At 40.9% G+C, this 20,522-nt stretch overlaps 1 protein-coding gene across 4 annotated transcripts in view; it reads right to left on the bottom strand.

Moving 5' to 3' along the window:
* The window catches only part of atg4c (autophagy related 4C, cysteine peptidase), a 49,998-nt gene extending 32,687 nt beyond the window's left edge, over positions 1-17,311 (bottom strand). Inside the window, exons 1-3 of one of the 4 annotated variants that reach the window (XM_055642091.1) lie at positions 17,236-17,311; positions 11,045-11,154; positions 9,020-9,103 (exon numbers count right to left, since the gene is read on the bottom strand). In XM_055642091.1, coding sequence (XP_055498066.1) covers positions 9,020-9,103; positions 11,045-11,120 — 160 coding nt within the window. In that variant the 5' untranslated portion in view covers positions 11,121-11,154; positions 17,236-17,311. Of the gene's footprint in view, positions 1-3,484; positions 3,560-9,019; positions 9,104-11,044; positions 11,155-17,048; positions 17,177-17,235 lie in introns of those variants that run through there. The other 3 variants (XM_055642093.1, XM_055642092.1, XM_055642094.1) reach the window with 3 other exon arrangements.
* Positions 17,312-20,522: the final 3,211 nt, after the last annotated feature.

The following is a 20,522-nucleotide window of genomic DNA, read 5'->3' on the forward strand; positions in this document are numbered from 1 at the left end:
CTTTCCTCCCGTTTCACAATTCACCCTTCTTCTATCGTTATCGCAAACATGTTGTCTTTTTATCTCTGGCCTTTAAGTACCTTAAAAGAAGGCTTGCTCTGCGAGAAAGCAACTGTCTCATTCCATATTTTCTCACGATTGTCTTAAAAGGTACACAAATGAAGAAAAAAGCTAACCATAGTGGTAGTGTTTCACATCCAGTAAAATTGACCAGGGTATAACCAAGGAATACCCTGGCACTCAAAACATTTTCATTTTTTTTACATTTTCACTTCAGCTCCTTCCTCATGCAATTCTTATCCTGAAGTACTCCCAAAGTATAGACTTACTAAAGGTTGCCTTTATTCAGTTCAAGCCACAGAGGGTTCTAGGGACCACTGAAGGGCAACCTTGAGAAGCTCTGACATACTTTAATCAAAGACTGCAATCTGGCATTCCATCAAATACCAGAAAAATCCCTCAGCACTGGATGTTTTCTCAGTATGAATAGTGCTCCACTGTTGTTAGGGGCTGTGCTTATGGTTGCAGACCCCGTTACAAGTGATGAACATGCTTCAAGATACATAAGATTGTTGATCATTATTGACACCACAAAAGTAATTTACAGGCAAACAAGTTTATCCCTCCCATTCTTAAGTAGCATTTATTAAACAAAAATTATATTTCTTTCAGAAAGCAAAAATTGGAGCACAGCAAATTGCCAATACTTTCCTTCCTTGTACCACGATGAACTATCAAAGCACACTAACAACTGAAAAGAGACAAATTGCACTATTCAGCACTTTGTGCACACAAGGCACAGCAATATGCTTCATAACCAAAGAATCACGTTTGAACAAGGGTCTCGACCCGAAACGTCACCCATTCCTTCCCTCCAGAGATGCTGCCTGTCCCGCTGAGTTACTCCAGTATTCTGTGTCTACAATCACTTTTAAAGTGTTGCCACTTCTCTGAAAAATCGCATCTCCAATAATGCTCTTCTTCAATATAGTCATCAATAAAGAGGAAATAAATAAAATCATTGCTGATTGCTTGATAGAACATGAAATATATAAAGTGTTAATTATGTGAGGTCTTAAATGGAAGCAGGAACCAATTTTGAAGCTAACAGAAATAGTAACATAATTTCACATTTTATAGACATTAATCCATTACATTTCATGTTCACAACTCTAATGTTGTCATTTGGATTGGAAATATGATGGTATTATATTTAAACTTTCTTATCGTCATGCATGATATGATAAGCTATCCCTTAACTTTGTATTACATTTCCTTAATCATGACTTTCAACGAGAACAATAGCAGGTTCCCACTTTCTCTCTACTTGCAATCCCATTGGCCTTCTTATTCAATCTGTAATTCTCCTATGAATTTTCACTACTTTCAACAAGATTCCAGCATCAAAAACATCTATCCCAAGATTGTTGGACAACTGCAAGAGCAGACACGACTGCAACCTTACAAATTAATTTTCATACCCATTTCCCCTATAGTCACATTATCCTTTAACTTTTGACTGACCAAAAGTACAGAACTTAATCTAGGATATGTGATCGCTTCCTGGAATAAAATGCTCAGGTAACTTTCCTTCTCCCTGATGCACCTCAACTTCCAAGGGATTCTATCTCACCAACTTGAAACTGAAGTTCCTCGAACTGAAGAAACACACTGGAGGTGTGGTAGCCAAGAAAACCAATGGCTTCTCTCAACTTCCACTTACTAGCAAATAAAATAGTTTGGAAATTATTGGGGCAATAATTAACCTAATTGAGATACAGGATGAATTATCCACCTTATCAAATTGAACGCCTGTGTTGCAAGTGATCAAGAACAATCTGGGTAGTGTGTATCTAGCACTAGAATACCTCTTTATCACAGCACTTGGGATAAATGCAAGCAGTGCAGTTTGATAATGTCTCCTCTTCAATGACCACCAATACAGTAGCACCTCAAGGTAACAGACTTATCCCCCTGCTCCACTTCCTTTACACTCATGACAGCGTGGCTAAGCACAGCTCCAATGCCATCGATAAATTTGCTGACAACACCACTATTGTTGGTCAATTCACTGGTGGTGATGAATCAGCTTACAGGAGAGAGATATGACACCAGTTTGAATGATGCACCAACCAGTCGTCAACATCAACAGAACCAAAGAATTAATCATTGACTTCATAAAGAAGAAGTTGGGGAAAAGACGCATCAGTTTTCCTTGGTGGGCTCCTGGTGGAAAGAGTTAGCAGTTTCAAATGGCTGGACTTTAACATCTTAGACGACCTGCATAGAGATGCAATCAAAGACAGTACACCAGCATCTTATAGAAACATAGAAAATAGGTGCAGGAGTAGGCCATTCGGCCCTTTGAGCCTGCACCGCCATTCGATATAATCATGGCTGATCATCCAACTCAGCATCCCATCCCTGCCTTCTCTCCATACCCCCTGATCCCTTTAACCACAAGGGCCACATCTAACTCCCTCTTAAATATAGCCAATGAACTGGCCTCAACTACCTTCTGTGGCAGAGAATTCCACAGATTCACCACTCTGTAAAAAAATGATTTTCTCATCTCAGTCCTAAAAGACTTCCCTCTTATCCTTAAACTGTGACCCCCTAGTTCTGGACTTCCCCAACATCGGGAATAATCTTCCTGCATCTAGCCTGTCCAACCCCTTAAGAATTTTGTAAGTTTCTATAAGATCCCCCCTCAATCTTCTAAATTCTAGCGAGTACAAGCCGAGTCTATCCAGTCTTTCTTCATATGAAAGTCCTGCCATCCTAGGAATCAGTCTGGTGAACCTTCTGTGTACTCCCTCTATGGCAAGAATGTCTTTCCTTAGATTAGGAGACCAAAACTGTACGCAATACTCCAGGTGTGGTCTCACCAAGACCCTGTACAACTGCAGTAGAACCTCCCTGCTCCTATACTCAAATCCTTTTGCTATGAATGCTAACATACCATTTGCTTTCTTCACTGCCTGTAACTTGGAAAGAGATTTGTCATGTCACCGAATTCGCTGCATATGCGTTGTAGAAAGTATCCAATTTGCATCCTGTTATGTCTTTTCCAATGCTTAGGAACACAAAGGGTGCAGAGAATGGTAGACAGCCTTTTGAACACTGTATAGAGATCTATCACATCACGATCAACCCTCTGAATATCCAGATGAAAGCACATTAAAATCTGTTAAGTGGGAATTATTTTTTCCTTCGATTGTCATCTCCAAGAGTTTCCCCGTGACCGAAATTGGATCGATTGGTTTCTTTTTTACATTTCAATTTTTAGGTACCCTGAAATCTCTTCAAAAAGACTGGAAGATGGTTTGCTACATTTCCATCACAAAATTCCACAATATGTATAGATATATGCTGTTTGGAATGGCGTTTTTTTCCTCTCTATCCAATATCTATCCGCCCCATAGCTCTATGATACTAATTTGAAATGCTTATTCCATAGATTTTGTGAATCAATGACTTTTACCTCTCTCACTCGATAATTCTGATTCCAGTTTTCCTAAAAAAAAGTGCTGGAGGAACTCAGTGGGTCAGGCAGCATCTGTGGAGGGAATGGGCAGATGATGTTTCTGATCATGATTGACTGATCCGATTAATTGAAGAAGGGCCCCGATTCAAAACATAATCATTCCATTCCATCTACAGAAGCTGCCCAACACTTTGTTCCTACAGCATTGTGTTTTCTCAATATTTTAGCATCTGCAATTTGTGTTTCCAGTTTTCTTACAAGCTCCAGATCTTTTTAAACAAAAGCACCCAATGAAAAGTAATTTGCAAATTTGTTAAACCTTTTTACACCAAGAAAATGTTTATTTTTCTCCTCCACTAATTACCAATTTATACAACACGTTCTTGTTACACTGGATATCAAAGGTGATAATGTAATATTGAGTACTGGGTAGCGCTGTGGATAGTTGGTGCAATTTATTTCCTGCAGTGCCACTCAGTGGCTAGAATTAGATAGCACAACAAGACAATCCAACTAAATGTTGGTAGCACTGACATCAAGTGACAAGTAAAGGGCACTGCATTACTGTAAAAGTTATCTTGTGCATTATAGATTACAAGATTTTTTTAAGTAGTTCTCAGAATGAACAATTACTCATTGTTTCATCTGGGTAGGTTGGAATGACATTGATTTTAAGATGAAGATGCACAAATTTACCATATTTAAAAAAAAAGGTGTTCAAGATCCACTGGGGTAAAAAGGAATCTTGCACTTTTGGGGTACTTTGCTTAAAAAACAATATCCTGGACTAGAAACATTATTTTTTTCCTTGGCTATGTCTGAACAATAATTTTGAATAATTTAGACGAATGTTTTAAATAACTGATTGCCCTATTACAGGAAGGATGTGGACGCTTTGGAGAGAGTGCAGAAGATGTTTATCAGGATGCTGCCGGGATTAGAGAGTATGTTGAGGTTGGACACATTTGGATCAAAGGGAACAGGAGATAGCTCTGGCAGATGGCATTAAGGATAATCCCAAGGTATTGTATGTACATAAAGGGAAAAAGTATAAGCAGAGAGAGAGTGGGACCCATCTTCAAGTTTGCCGACAACATCACCATTGTTGGACAAACCAAAGTGCGCTATGGTAGCTTCTTGACATACAAATTACAGATGATTACTAGACTAAGTGGGACCCATTGGGTCCCAGCTTCACGCGGGAGGGGTGGTCCCCCAATGCAATAATCCACTTCTCCACCAATTCCAATATACATATATACACACACACACTCACACATGCACTCACACTCACACATGCACTCACAATATATGACAGTAAACTTTCTTGAATCTACTCACACGGCTGAGCGCGGCCTCTCCACTGTGGGGCTTCCGCAGTCAGCGGCACTCGCACTTACCGGAAATTACGGAAAGTACCCTATCAGTGCGACCTCTTCACTCACCGGAAATTACACAATCAGAGTGACCTGTCCACTGAGCGGAAGTCACAAAATGAGTGGGACTTTTGGAATAAACAGTCGGACCTAATAAAGCATTTATTCCTTCCAAACACAATCAGACCTAATACAGCATTTATTCCTTCCAAACACAGTCGGAGCTAATAAAACATTTATTCCTTCCAAACACAGTCATACCCAATAAAGCATTTATTCCTTCCAAACACAGTCGGACCTAACAAAGCATTGCAGTTTCAAGCACAGGCAGGGCAGCAGGCCAAACAACTCATGGCATTGTCATTTCATTTTATTTCCAATTAAGCATTGCATTTTCAAGCACAGGAAGGGCAGCAGGTCAAACAACTCATTGCATTGGCATTAAGGGCTAACAAATCATTTATCGCAAGTACATTGCAGACTCACAGTTCAGTTGATTCACAGCTTAGAATGACAGTCGTGGCCTATCCCTCGCGATCTTGCAGAATGACTAACCCATGTCCAGGCATCTGGGGTTTTATAGTCCTCCATCCCCCTCCCCCCCCCGGAAGGGACGTCACCTTCATCGCGGTGATTGGCAGGCGAGAGGACCAATTAGCTGATCTCAAGGTTTTACGAGTTTAAAAATCAAAACAAAAATTCATTTTTCATTGATGGGAAAAATCCTCGGGGCTGGCTCAGCGGGTTAGGACTGAGTAAGATGGCCAAAAATCACAGCATTTTTTCTAAAATCAATATACAGCGCGGACAGGAAGTGGTCAAGATGAGACGTTAAAATATATAGATGAGTCAGAGTATATAAAAGGGAGATCAATTGACTGACCAAATGGTGTCAGTGCAACAACCTGGCTCTCAATGTCAGTCAGACCAAGGAACCGATTGCGGACTTTTGGAAGAGAAAGGATAAATATAAACCTGTCTATATCGATGGAGGAGAGAGTCAAAAGCTTCAAATTCCTGGGCGTGCATATTTCTGAAGATCCTTCCTGGACCCAGCGCACTGATGCAATTATAAAGAAAGCCCATCAACGCCTCCACTTTCCAAGAAGATTGCAGTGATTTGGTATGTCAGAGGATTCTCTTGAACTTCTACAGGTGTACAGTAGAGAGCATAGTGCCTGGTTTGGCAACTTGAACGCCAAGGAATGAAGATGACGTCAAAAAGTGGTGAGCACTGCCCAATCCATCAAGGGTACTGACCTCCCCACCATCGAAGGGATTTGTAAGACTTACTGCCGCAAAAAGGCAGCCAGCATTATCAGACACCACCCTGGCCACACACTCATTTCACTCCTGCCATCGGGAAGAAGATATGGGAGCCTGAAAACTGTAATGTCCAGGAAAGAACAGCAGGTGCTGGTTTAAATCGAAGGCAGACTCAAAATGCTGGAGTAACTCAGTGGGACTCTGGAGAGAAAGAATGGGTGAAGTTTCGGCTCGAAACATCCGAAGGGTCTCAACTGGAAACATCACCCATTCCTTCTCTCCAGAGATGCTGCCTGTCCCGCTGAGTTACTCCAGCATTTTGTGTTGAACTGTAATGTTCAGGTGTGTGTGTGTGTGTGTGTGTGTGTGTGTGTGTGTGTGTGTGTGTGTGTGTGTGTGTGTGTGTGTGTGTGTGTGTGTGTGTGTGTATATATCTGTTCACACAGACCTTTTTTTCTTATTTATTACATTGCTTACAGAGTACTATGTTTATTGTGCTGCTGCAAGTAAGAATTTTGTTGTTCTGTCCGAGACATACGACAATAAAACACTCTTGACTTGACTCATGACTCAGCATCCCCTTTGCAACTGGATCCTTTAATCCTTGACCCATAAACCACAATCAGTAAAGAAAGGTGACAAATTATCCTCCATTATGGTTTTCAGCAGCAGTGTCCTGCAAGGCTATTTTTTTTTTTTTTAAACTCCCTATGATTCTTCCCATACATTCTCAACGGTTTAGCCAAATTTTGCTCTTACTTTAATCACAAGTTTGCAGATGACACCATCGCAGTTGCCAGATCTCAAACAGCGACTTGAAAGGGAATATAGGAAGGCGAGAGAGAAAAGACAACAACCACTCCCTCAAGTACACACCCCAGACTGTAACAATGGTGCTGAAGTCAAAGTGATCAAGGGTTTCATGTTCCAAGATGTAAATATAATCTACAATTCATCCTGGTCAAACTACATTGACATTTCGGCCAAAAACTTACATCAATGGCCTATTTCCTCAGAAGGAAAAGGAAATTCAGCACGCCTCCAATGACTCTTGCCAATTTCTACAGATGTAACATAGAAAGCATCCTATGCTGTTGCCAAAGACTGCATGAAGTTGCAGTGAGTTGTGAACACGGCCAGTCCATCAGGCAAACCAACCTCTCCATTACTCCACCCTGCCCAATCAACTCTTATCCATGTTGTTTAAGAAGGAACTGCAGATGCTGGAGAATCGAAGGTACACAAAAAAGCTGGAGAAACTCAGCGGGTGCAGCAGCATCTATGGAGCGAAGGAAATAGGCAACGTTTCGGGCCAAAACCGCCTGAAGAAGGGTTTCGGCCCAAAACGTTGCCTATTTCCTTCGCTTCATAGATGCTGCTGCACCCGCTGAGTTTCTCCAGCTTTTTTGTGTACCTTCAACTCTTATCTATCCTTTGCACTGTCTGGCCATTATCTCTTTTTCCCTCTCGCATCAGGCAGAAGGTACAAAAGCTTCTTACCCACGATTATCAGACTCTGAAGCAGACATCTGATATGCTCGGGATTAATTTCCAATCTTCCAACCTACCAAGTTGCGGTCTTTGCCCTAATCATCTACATTTTCTCAGTAGTTGTAACCCTATATTCTGCACTGATTATTTCCTCTTTTGCACTACTTGATATACTCATGTACAGCTATGGTTTACCTAGATAGCATGCAAAAACCTTTTTTCACTTTATCTCAGTACACATGACAATAATAAACCAATACCAATAGGAAATGATTAAATGTATTTTTCAAAGCCTCCTTGGAAAAGTGTAATGTTCATGGTCCATAATCACTCAAAATGAGGAATAACATTCAGGAGGACACCAAGAACCCAAAACCAATAATTGGGAACACACGTCCAGTATACCATCGATACTAGCTCCAGAACTGCCCACCCACCCAGCACTTCTTTCATCAGAGACTGCAAGTCCCACATTGGCACAGTCCCAACATAGAAGCCATTGAAATAAAGGGGAAGCCAGTCTGCCATAATCCCTCAGGACTGCTCAAGATGAAATCCATAGCAGGCATAGGTATTCAGGTCCAGGAAGTTAAAATGAAAATTAAAAACAAAAAGATGAAGGACTCAATTAACAGAGACAGAGGTTGAAATAAAAGTTAGGTGGAGCCTGGATCTCAGAATATTTATGCTGGCAATGCCATTTTTTACTTTTAGGGGATGATCAGTCCTCTGAGCATTTCCAGTATTATCTCAGAGCCATACACCGTGGAAACAGGCCCTTTGGCCCAACTTGCCCACATGTTCCAGCTACTCGTGTTCCACCTGCTTACGTTTGGCCATATATCCTTCTAAATCCGTCCTATCCATGCACCTGTCTAATTGTTTCTTAAACGTTGTGATAATCCCTGCCTCAACTACCTCCTCTGGAGAGCTCGTTCCATACACCCACCACCCTTTGCGTGAAAAAGTTACCTCTCAGATTCCGATTAAATCTTTTCCCCTTCACCTTAAATTCATGTCCTCTGGTCCTTGATTCCCCTACTCTGGGCAAGAAACTTTGTGCATCTACCAGATCTATTCTTCTCGTGATTTTATACACCTCTAAGATACTCCTATGCTCCATGGAATAGAGTCCCAGCCTACTTCTGTTTTATTTTAAAGAAAGATAGACACAACAAGCTGGAGTAACATGGCAAGGACAGGCAGCAACTCTGGAGAGAAGGAATGGGTGACGTTTCGGGTCGAGACCCTTCTTCAGATTTTACCTTGTTATTTCAAATACAGCTCCAAAACTAAAAGAATGTGTAACCCACATCAACTTCAAGCTCCTCTCCTTACCAGGCATTCATGAAAAGAGTCAATTATTTGAAGTAAATCAACAACAAGCATTTATACTTACCCTCTGACTTGAAATGATAGCATTTTCCCAGCAAAAAGACAGGCGAATTTCTACTAAATTTTGTTTTGATTCTGAGAACCCAGCCTGAAGGGATGGAAGACAGAAGGGTATTATTAGCAAGCAACACTACAAAGTCCTTCATGGGGAATTTCCCATTATTTCCACAGAGATTTAGAAAAGGCTGTGCAGACAAAAAATACAGAAGCTCATTGTTTCAATTTTTTTACACTGCCACTGGCAAAAACCTGCAGTGTCAGCGCTTAGGATTTCATTAATACAATTGGGGGGCGGGGGGTGAGTATGGAGTTGGGGTCGCATTAGTTGAGACTTTTATACTGGGATGGCATAAGTTAGAGATATCAATTTTGTGTTAGCACCATCACCATTCATTAGATGTCTAAAATGAATAAGCTGATGCAAGTTGAATCACTTGTTGAAAAGTCCATTTACCGAGAAAATATTTGCCCATTATTTACAATGGCTATTTCTAATTGTGCAGCCTGACATGGTTTTCAATCACACAGCACAGGCTTCCATTCTTGGTCTGTCAGAGTCAGATAATTAATGCAAAACACTAAATTTGGCATTAGAAGCTTGAAGACCTCCATATCATGCCATTCTGCAAAGGCTTCTCAAAAACTACATTTGTGTGGCAATCTTCAGTTAAATATTTCACTCTGGATTTTTATTAATGCTATATTTTAATATCAACATTTAAAACCAAGATTTTCCCATCAAATTTGAACTATCCAAATGGGCTTATTTCCCTGCAAATGCTTTCCCATGAAAATATTGATGCAATTACTTTTTGAAAGTTGTCATTAAATCTGTCTCCGCTCCTGATACTACCTCTGCATTACAATTCCTTAATTCATGGCATCTTTGTTGCATATTCCCTTAAATTGGCATCTTCCATTTACTGACTCGTGCCCTGGGGGGAAAAAAAACTATAAAACCGTGTGATTCTGAACACCTCAGCAAGGCTCAGAATGAGAGGCTGAAGCACGGTCAAAAGATGATCCATCACAGCATTCTCCTGAGAGCTCCACTATCACAGGCAGCAATGGGGCCAGTCAATATCCCAGCTATAATACTGAAGACTTGCCCTCCAAGCTCTAGACCGACTGTTAACGCGAATTCTGCAAAATTGAATAATTCCATGTAAATATTTCATGAGCCAAGACCTCCTTTTCTGTTCTGGTACATATGATAATAAAACACTCTCAACTCTTTCAAAAGACCACCCAACAAAAATATTGCACTAATTCAGTACTTTATTGCAATCTTTTCTTGAAGCAGGATTTAAAGTCAGAAATTCATTCCAGGGAAAATGTTCTGATCACTGTGCTGGCACTGGAAGAGATCTTTTCAATAACCCATTGCTGCGTTTATTGATGTTGTCCCTGCTCAACATTTTACTCTCCCTCTCATTAAGGTTTGTTTTAGAGATGGTGTGGAAACAGGCCCTTCAGCCCACCGAATCCACACCGACATGCGATCTCACGAACACTGGTTGTATCCCAACACTAGGGACAATTTACAGAGGCCAATAAACCTACGTGTCTTTGGAACGTGGGCGAAAACCGGAGAACCCGGAGAAAACCCATGCACTCACAGGAAGAACATACAAACTTCATACAGTTGTAGCCAGTTGTGATGGAATCTGGTTTCATTTGAGTTCCTAGTTGTGTTTCCAAGGGAACCGGACTGTGCTAGGTTAGCCGATTTAGTCGTAGGAAATATCAGAGTCAAGCTCAATCTATTCTTCCCTGCAAAATTTCCTAAAGCATCAGAAGGGGAATTCTGGCCAATGTTTCTTTTCCAAAAGTAAGAGATATGGAGACCAACTGTACAATCCACTGCTATCCAGTCAATACCAAATTTAGCAAATTTCAGGGATCAAACCTGTTGCCATATGGAGTTTATCCAAGTATTTGTTGGAATTGGTCCGTATACTTCAAGATGAACTTGCTTTAAAATTTAATCCCCTAATCTCTACGGTATGTATATGTGAACATCACCTACCATATTTCACATTGTGCCATGCAGACATAAACTTCATCTTCAGTTTATCCACTTCATCAGGATCACCATCTTTCATTTTCAGCCTTCAGCATTTCTTTCATGAATGAAAACTTTATTCCAATACGGGACATGTATCAAACAGGGGAGAAAACAGATAAAATTGGGATTAGCAACTTAAAATTAAAATTGATAAAGGATCTATTTCAACTCTGAAGACATCACTGTAATGGATGAACGACTAAAAAACGCACGTGTCAAAATGAACTACTAAAATCCAAAAGACTGATCATTATCTATCCACATCAACATCCAATTGATACAACTTCACTGGTAAGCTATTTTGATTGATTTTTTTTCAACCCAACATAAATATTCTATCATTTCAGTAAACTCTATTACAGAAATGAAATTATCCAAAAGTGCCTGAAGAGCTTTACTAATTATTCAACCCATGCCATACTGACCATACTTGCCATCATTCCCAGCAAGATGCTGGGCAGATTGGTCAGCTTTGAATAGGGATATTGGGTTTGTGACTTTGTACCTACATTCACATTGACAACCTGTTACCAACAGTTGAGAGTTCCGAAAGCCGAGCACTGCATGTGGAGGCCACAACCCATCAGTAAAGGGTGGATGTTCATTTACCCAACTAGACAGTCAGGCCAATTCTTTTGCAATATTAACTGTACACATGTGAAAACTTCAAAAATCCAAATTATATAGAGGATAGAAACAATTTTGAATTTTAGGCTTGGCTTTTTTTTTTTGCTCCTACTATCATTTTAACATTATTTTCTCTCACATTTAATTATATTTTATTACCGGTAGAACTACATTACTCAGTCAGAAAGATATTTTGGCAACAAATTATCGGAAATGTGCATCATGTATTCATTCTCAAGCAGATAGTGCTCTAACTTGACATTTCTCTTCCTTCTTGGAGTTCCTATTTTCATTTAAAAATGTTCAAACGTCAGTTTTATTTGGTAAAGTACAAACGATTTACCTATTTGTGTATTTATTGACAAATGAAATATCACCAAACAATCCCAAGCAAAAACAGCATCAATATTAAATAGAAAAATAATCCATGCTGTCAGTGTGTGGCTTAATTTAGTGACCTAAATGTACAACATGAAAACCACCAAACACTGGGATAGCACAAATTAGAACTTGGCAAAATAGTTTTGGATTACCTCAAGTCTATGAAGGATAGGATATGTGTGGAGGAATGTGCTGGAATAGTCAAAGCAGAGTTTCACAGATGGACTGAAGCGAGGATGGAGTCAGATTATTTTACAGAAGTCAAAAAAGGGAAGCTTTAGTAAAAGCGAAAATATGGTGTTACACTCATGTTGGGACGGGTAGCATGAATTTAAATAACTGATGACTTGTACAAGCTGAAAATAGTAACATCCAGCAGTCCTGGCCCACAAACTGGTGCCCAGACTTAACTTGACTTGGGGAACAGTACATGTAGAAAGAATGTGTAAATGTATCGGATAGAAAATGCACATTTTCCAATTCCTGCACCATTTCAACACATGCAATTTCTTGTGTCAAAAGTATAGGCTTTAAAACTTATAGTTTCCTGCGTTACTTGTTTCAATCTCAATGGTGCTTTGTTGTCACCGTCACGTGCAGTGAAATTCTTTTTGCATCGCACACATGCACAAGTCGCTATATTTTGGCGCATTTACAAAAAGTCCAGTCCGGTCCAGGCTCTCGATGTACAGGAACCCGATCCAGGTAAGCCCCAGGCTGCTATGCCTCCTCCATCCCCCTCGCTATCCCGCTCCTCACCCGACCACATTTGTGTCCTGGGGGCGTCTCCTAAGCCGACCAACCTCGCAGGTGCTGAAGGCAATACCCTGGTCCCTCTCCCACCGGTCCACTCCTTGCGTCTGTCGCTGCCAGTGGCTCCCTCCTGCTCCACTCTCAGATCTTCGGGACTGAGCTCTGGCTTTTGAAGCTTCTGAGCCCACCTGCTCGCAAGGTGCACCAGTGGGCCCTTCTTCACCCACTGCATGGTCCAGTTGAAGCGGCAATTGCGGAGGCTCATTTTTAGCCCCTGGGGACAATGCTTTCTTCAAGCTGCTGCCACTAACAGGACGTGCTTGGACACTGTGGGGCTCCCTCCCCTCACCTGCTTTATCCACTGCCACCTCCTTCTCCCATCGCTCTGTCCACTCAGCCTCTATCCCCTCCTCCACCGCCATTTTCTCCCCTTCTCCCTCTGAATTGCCGATATACTGCCCCTTGGATGTGGCAGCAGGCGAGAGGATTGTCATTGTCATTGGCAGCGACGTCAAGAAAGCGCTGTCCCCAGGGGCTACAACATGATCTGCTACAACAGCCGCATCATCCGACCATGCAGCAGCTAGTGAAGAAGGGCTCGCTGGTGCAGTCCAGTGGCAATGGTGCCTTGTTTTAAGGTGAAATTACACAAAGTGCTGGAGTAACTCAGCAGACGGAATCAGTCTGAAGAAGTTGTCCTGATGTTGCCGATCCATGTTCTCCAGCGATGCTGCCTGGCCCACTGAATGACTCCACCTCTTTGTGTCCTTTTGTGTATTAACCATCATCTGCAGTTCTTTGTTTCAACTTCATACAATGATAATACCTTACTCGGTTATAACAGACAATTGGCATATAACATACATCATTCCCCCTTGCCCCCGTAACGTACGCTATACTTAGAAATTATACACATTGATTATTTTCCCATACACTCATTTTGCCTAAACATTTTTGAAACATAAAAAATAGGTGCAGGATAGGCCATTCAGCCCTTCGAGCCTGCACCGCCATTCAATAAAATCATGCCTGATCATCCAACTCAGTATCCTGTACTAGGTTGGACTTTTTTTTTTAAACTTAAAGAAATCATAATCTTCATAAATAGCATTAAAATCTAGCAATTACTAGCTAAACCACATTAAATATGAGTTTGAAAGGCAAACAACAGAGCACCTGAATTTAATGCTCTGGAATTTATTTTCCTAACAATTCTTCCTTTAAAAAAACATAATTTGCTTTTAATTGTTACCATTAACAAAAGCAACTGTTAGTTTGTAAACTTTCTTCCAAAATTTGTGACAAATAAAACTTTTAACAAGTAGTTTGTTTTTCCATTTAGCTTGCATTAAAAACAAGTAATTTGTATATAAACACTGTGAACGGCTCAACACTGCAATGGGCAGACAAAGTTTACCCAAGCTGTAACATATAGACATTGCTTATATTTGTGCATGAGCAAGAGACCAAGCGCTAGGGTATTGTCATTATTTTCCTAAAATGAGAGGCTACGCCTTACACAGAATAGCCACAATGCTGTGGCCTCCACATCCATTCCCTGCTCTATCATGATGCCCCCCCAACAATTACGATTCATGGGGCGAACCCCAGCCAACATTGAACACTTGCCATTTCTTGGAAGCCATCTTTCAGTAAAGGCAGATATGAACGGTAGTCTTTGGCTGATTGAAGACAGCATTTTATGAGCTCAGGACTAAGCAAAACACTTTATTGAGCAGCAGTAATTTATATAATTCTGAGATATCTACTTAACACCTCAGGCTGCTTAAAGCACAGAACAAATATCAACAATAACAGTCTGCAAAATCCTCTCAATTTACATGTAGGATGAGCAAACAACCATTTTTTTCTCTCCCAGGCCAATATTTCCAGGATTGAGATTCTAGTTACACTAAGTTACTTTAACCAAGCCATGTCAGTCATATATCCAATACCAGAAACCTTTCCAAGCTCTTTCATGAGAACTAGACAAATGATGAGATTCAAGTATATGCAACAATGAAGAAATGTAACAATCCAAACGTCTTCTTGGAATCTGTAGACCAATGACACCTCAAATTGAGAAAGACCATTTGGGACAGCATTGAGACTTTTCAGCACTGGAAGCACATAAGGCCATAAGTGATAGGAGCAGAATTAGGCGGTTCGGCCTATCAAGTCTACTCTACCATTCAAAAGATGGTCGATCAATCTTTCCCTCTCAACCCCATTCTACTGCCTTCTCCTCATAACCCCTGACAAGCTTACTAATCACGAATCAACCTCCACCTCAAAAATATCCATTGACTTGGCCTCCACAGCCTTCTGTGGGAATGAATTCCACAGATTCACCACCCTCTGATGAACAAAATTACTCCTCATTTCCTTTCTAAAGGCACATCCTTTTATTCTGAGGCTCTGGTCCTAGTCTCTCCTACTACTGGAAACATCCTCTCCACAGTCAATCTATCCAGGCCTTTCACTATTGGGTAAGCTTCAATGAGGTCTCTCATCATCCTTCCAAACTCCAGTGAGTGCAGGCCCAAACGCTCATCATATGTTAACCCAATCATTCCTGGGATCATTCTGGTAAACCACCTCTGGATCCTCTCCAACGCTAGCACATCCTTCCTCAGATACGGGGCACAAAACTGCTCACAATACTCCAAATGAGATCCGACCACTGGCTTATAAAAGCTCAGCATTACATCCCTGGATCCTAGATATGCAAATTGAATGATCATCTCATAAGTTAGCCACCAGTCCAATCCATCAGGTAACACTTGTCCTATCTATACAGTACTTTGAGTCTAGTGTTGACTTCAGTAGGCACTTCAGAATCCCCAAAAACTATTATGGAGGCAAGTCATTCTCAGTCAACATGCAATCCATTTAGCTAGACAGAACAGGATTGTTGACAATTCACAGACTAATGAGTAGAGGCATCAATTTACCATTTTATCTGATGTACATGTCTATTTATGCCATCGCACGAGTACACAAAATCTCAAGACAATCTGATTTACAGGTTTAAGTCATACTGCAAAGCCTGAACATTTTGGATATGAAAGCAAAAAATTAAGCTAATAACCATATCTATTTTTAAATTCAGAAATTTGGATATTGAAACCAATCCTTTTGATTACTGGAGAAAAACCTCATCTGGTTTACCTGCGCACATAAAGAACAAAAAAAAATCTGCATTTCCCAATTTGGCTAATGTGACTTGAGTTCCAATAATTTTTTTATCTGCCTTTTTAAAGAGTTTGACCAAGGATCCAATTTCGAGAACAAGTAAGGATGAGTAATAAATGTGCCTGTTATTGCCAAGGATGAAATCTTGAATATTTTTTGGAAATGAAATTAAGATTTTTTTAATCAGAATGCTCATTTTCTCCACATTGTCGTCCTTTGAGAGTCCTTTGTGCCACAGCTGCATGGCTGAGGTAATGTGGATTAAAAAAAAGTTTTCTACAGCAGCAACTGAAATTGACTTACACTTCCTTTTTTCAGTTACATAGCCACAAGTTGAATATCAGGTATTGTTATTACTGGGGTAGATCTCAAAAATAGTTAGGAACAAATTTTAAGACATCGCCTAAACAGTTCAAAAACAAACACAAAGGAAATTGATAAATTATATAATGACAATGCCACTAAAATAGTGATATAATTAATACAAGGAGAAGTTTGGGTCAACGTTTTAAAGTGAATTGTTTTACAAAATAGACAAAATGTTCAATTTTAGAACTAAAATCCATTCTGCACTTTCATCTGTGCCCGTTACACGGATCTTTTCGTCATTTGAATCAAAATTCAAACTCTTCCCATTAAGAAACAAGTTCAATTCTGGCGAGAGCACAAAACAAAGTTTTGGTTTTGCCTTTCATTTCTAGCAGTCAATACAATAACAGCGACAAATTAAGAACTACCTTCTCTGAAGTGTCACCAAGTGCGAAATTAGTTTTGGTTTAACCTTTCCGCCATCCAATTTACCTTCCCAGCAGTTTTTCCCAATCCAGAGAGACATAAATATCCAAGGTGCATCCGATTTTGACCGCATTCAGTATCACAGCACAGTAGTATTAAAATAAAAGGAAACTGCTGTCAGAAGCGATGCAGTCAGGGTGAGCAAAAACGCCGTGCGTCGGTGCAAATACCTGTAGCTGGTGCACCTTTGCATCAACGGTGCAGAAACACTCACCTAGAGTCTCCACAGCAGACACCCGCGTCAACTACAATAACCCGTTAGACGGCGTATCCACGGCTCCCTCCAACCCCCACCTTAACAGACACAATCTGCACACACTTCACCTGCCCATTCCCTTTTATGTTCGCATGTTACATTATAATTTACTCTCTATTTTGAAGTTTTTTCCCCGTACACTTACAGTGGGAGCCCCGCTTCCGGGCGCACACGCTCCTCCTCTAAAATGGTGCAGCTGGCGGAAGATGGGCGGACTGAGCAGCGTCTCATCGTGCAACGTGCCGGAAAGCAGCAGCCGGCTCAAACACTGGGGCATCATGTATAATGCTGCATGCATTGCACATTTGCCAGGAATTGGAGATCCCGATTGCTTTCAAATCGTTGCATTAAAGCAATTAGCAATATTATATAGATCCCGTTGATTGTAATATTTGCCACATGTCAATTGATAATCTTATTCACTTTGCAAATGAGAATAAAATAGATGGCACACACGATCGAGGTATCCAAAAGGGATTAGTAATGTCATTTAATTTGCTCAAATTGTTGTGGGATCACACGCTTTTTAATAGGGATTAGCAATATCAAGATTTCATTAATTGGAAATGGATCATATTATCAACAACAGGGATAATTATGATTTAGACACATTGAAGGCAGTTCAAAAACTGCGTATTCAGCATAATTAACATAAATAATCTACGTGCGTAACTGCATCATGCATTACATAAAATAAGTTTGTACAATTTAAATGGAAAACATAAATTAATATGATATGAATTTCATGTGGATCAAATACCACACACTTTTACAAAGATTCCACATGTTGTCAATGTATCATTTACAATGCAGATTCATTGCAAGCTTTGTAAATAGACCATATACATAAAAGATCAGCAATGTAATATAGGTTGTACACAGTAGACTTTAGACACACAATGCAGAAACAGGCCCTTCAGCCCACCGAGTCCATGCCGACCAGTGATTAACCTACACACTAGGGACATTGACAGAAGCCAATAAGCCTACAAACCCACAAGTCTTTGGGATGTGGGAGGAAACCGAAGCACTTGGAGAAAACCCACGCAGTCACCCGGAGAACTACAAACTCCGTACAGACCGCACCTGTAATCCTGTAGTCAGGATTGAACCCAAGTCTCTGATCCTGTAAGGCATCAACTCTACCACTGCGCCACTGTATTGCCCAAATGTATTATTTGTTATAAAACAATAAATGACATTATAAAATAACAGACAGTGCAAATGGTTCAAATAGTATGAGAAAAAAAAGTGAATTTCATCCATGTGGGCCGTTGCTAAGAATCACCTTCTGAGATAGGGGAAGTTGTCAACTTTTTGCAAGAGTTTTGTCATGAACCTTTATTGTCAAAGATCAGTGTGGTGCAGCACGGCTAATTGGTCAAGGACCTCGGTCTTGTTGGCTTAACATGTAATGGCAATCCCCTTGTTTGCTTCAGTGAACGAGGCAACAATTGTCTTGGAACTAAATCACAAAGCAGGCACAAGCACAAGTATCAATTGCCTCCTGCAGCTGAACTACTGAGATTCAGGTGACCTTGGCTCTGGAGTGCAGTTACCGCAACCAGGTTTCCCATATGTTCCAAAGATTAGCTGCACTTCACAGGTAATCATGTCTAGGTGAAATGCAACACTGCAATAAGAAAGATTGAGAAAAGTGTGGGAGCAATGATGCATCCTTGTTTGATGTTGATCTTCAGTAAAATTGGTTTGTTGCAGACCCTCTGGCTAGTATGTCTTGAATGCCATCGTGGAGAGAATGTAAAATCCATTGTCTCATCTATGAACTGTAGTTCTGCTCTTGTTCCCCCTCCCTCCAGAAGGAACAATGATAGAATTCCCCCAGTCCTCTCCTTTCACCCCACCAGCCTCCGCAACAAACACATTATGCTAAAAACATTTCTGCCACTTTCAATGTGATTGCACCTCCAGACACATCTTCTCAACCCACCTTTCCACATAGACCACTCCCTCCATAACTCCTCAGCTCACTCATCCCATCCTACCCAAACCACCCCCTCCCCAGATACTTTCCCCTGCAACCGCAGGAGATATAACATCTGTCCCTACACCTCCTCCCTCACATCCATCCAGTGGCCCGAGCAGTTCTTCCAGGTAAGACAGATTCACATGCACCTGCTCTAACCTCATCTACTGCATTTGATATCCTGATGTGAGCATCTTTATATACCAGGTGAACATTTCACTGAACCCTTGGCCTCAGTTCACCAAGGACTGCTGGAGCTTTCTGTCACGGACCTTCTCCATTGCCATCATGAGGCCATACAGAAACTAGAGAAATAGCACCTCATATTCCGCTTGAGTAGCTTACAATTCAATGGTAAGAGCACAAAATACGTCTAGTTTTTGAAACTACCCATCAACAACACCCACCCCCACCCCACGTTGTTTCAACCCCACCCCTGCTCTCTTCCTTTTCCCCACCTGGATGCACACCCACCTCCCACCTCCTTTTTACCTTCCGCTTCCACCTTCCTCTGGACTCACAGTTCTGCCTCTCCTATCCTTATCTCACAGATTTTGTCTCTTTTTAAAAATTCTCTGGCCTTTGTCCATTCATTTGCCAATCAACCTAACCCCCCTCCCCCACATCCATCCATCACTTGCTGGCTTTCCCCCACCCCACCTCTCTTTCAGCTTTCTTCGCCTACTACAATCAGTCTGAAGAAGGATCTCGATCCAAAACGTCACCCATTTCTTCTCTCCAGAGATGCTGCTTGTCTCGCTGAGCTACTCCAGCATTTTGTATCTACCTTCGATTTAAACCAGCATCTGCAGTTCTTTTCTACAATCTGAATAAGGGTCCTGACTTGAAACATTGCCTATACATTTTCTCCAGAGATGCTGCCTGACCATTGAGTTACTCCAGCACTTTGTACTTTTTGTACTCGTGTTTGGTTTGATTGTACTGATGTATTGCATGATTTACCTGGAGAGCACACAAAAGGTTTTTCCATAGTATCTCAGTACATCCGACAATAATATACCAATACACCAATTTGAACCAGCTTTAAGCTTGGTTATTGTCACAGTCTTGCAAAATTTATGAGGAGTCTGCTTCATTATCTGAAGAGTTGTGAATAGAACTAAAAGCCGTTCAATCATTGGGAAATATCACAATAATTGCCACATGCCACCTCTGGTTTTGTTATGTTCATTAAATTTAGAAAATCACATGGTGAATCCAAGTTGGATTTTAGAGTATGCAGTACCCAGCACAAAATCAGCAGCACAATTCTAAAGGGGCTGTCCCACTGCGGCGACCTAATTGGTGCGTTTAGAAGAGTTTAGGAGAGATTGAAAAAATGTCATGTTGAAGACCTCCTTTGACCTCCTTCGACTATGTTGAAGCCTAACTTTGGGAAAAATGGACACCGAATAATGGAGAGTGAAAACGACCTCCTTCGATTT

The sequence above is a fragment of the Leucoraja erinacea genome, chromosome 10 (genome assembly GCF_028641065.1).
Source record: "Leucoraja erinacea ecotype New England chromosome 10, Leri_hhj_1, whole genome shotgun sequence".
NCBI lineage: Eukaryota > Metazoa > Chordata > Chondrichthyes > Rajiformes > Rajidae > Leucoraja > Leucoraja erinaceus.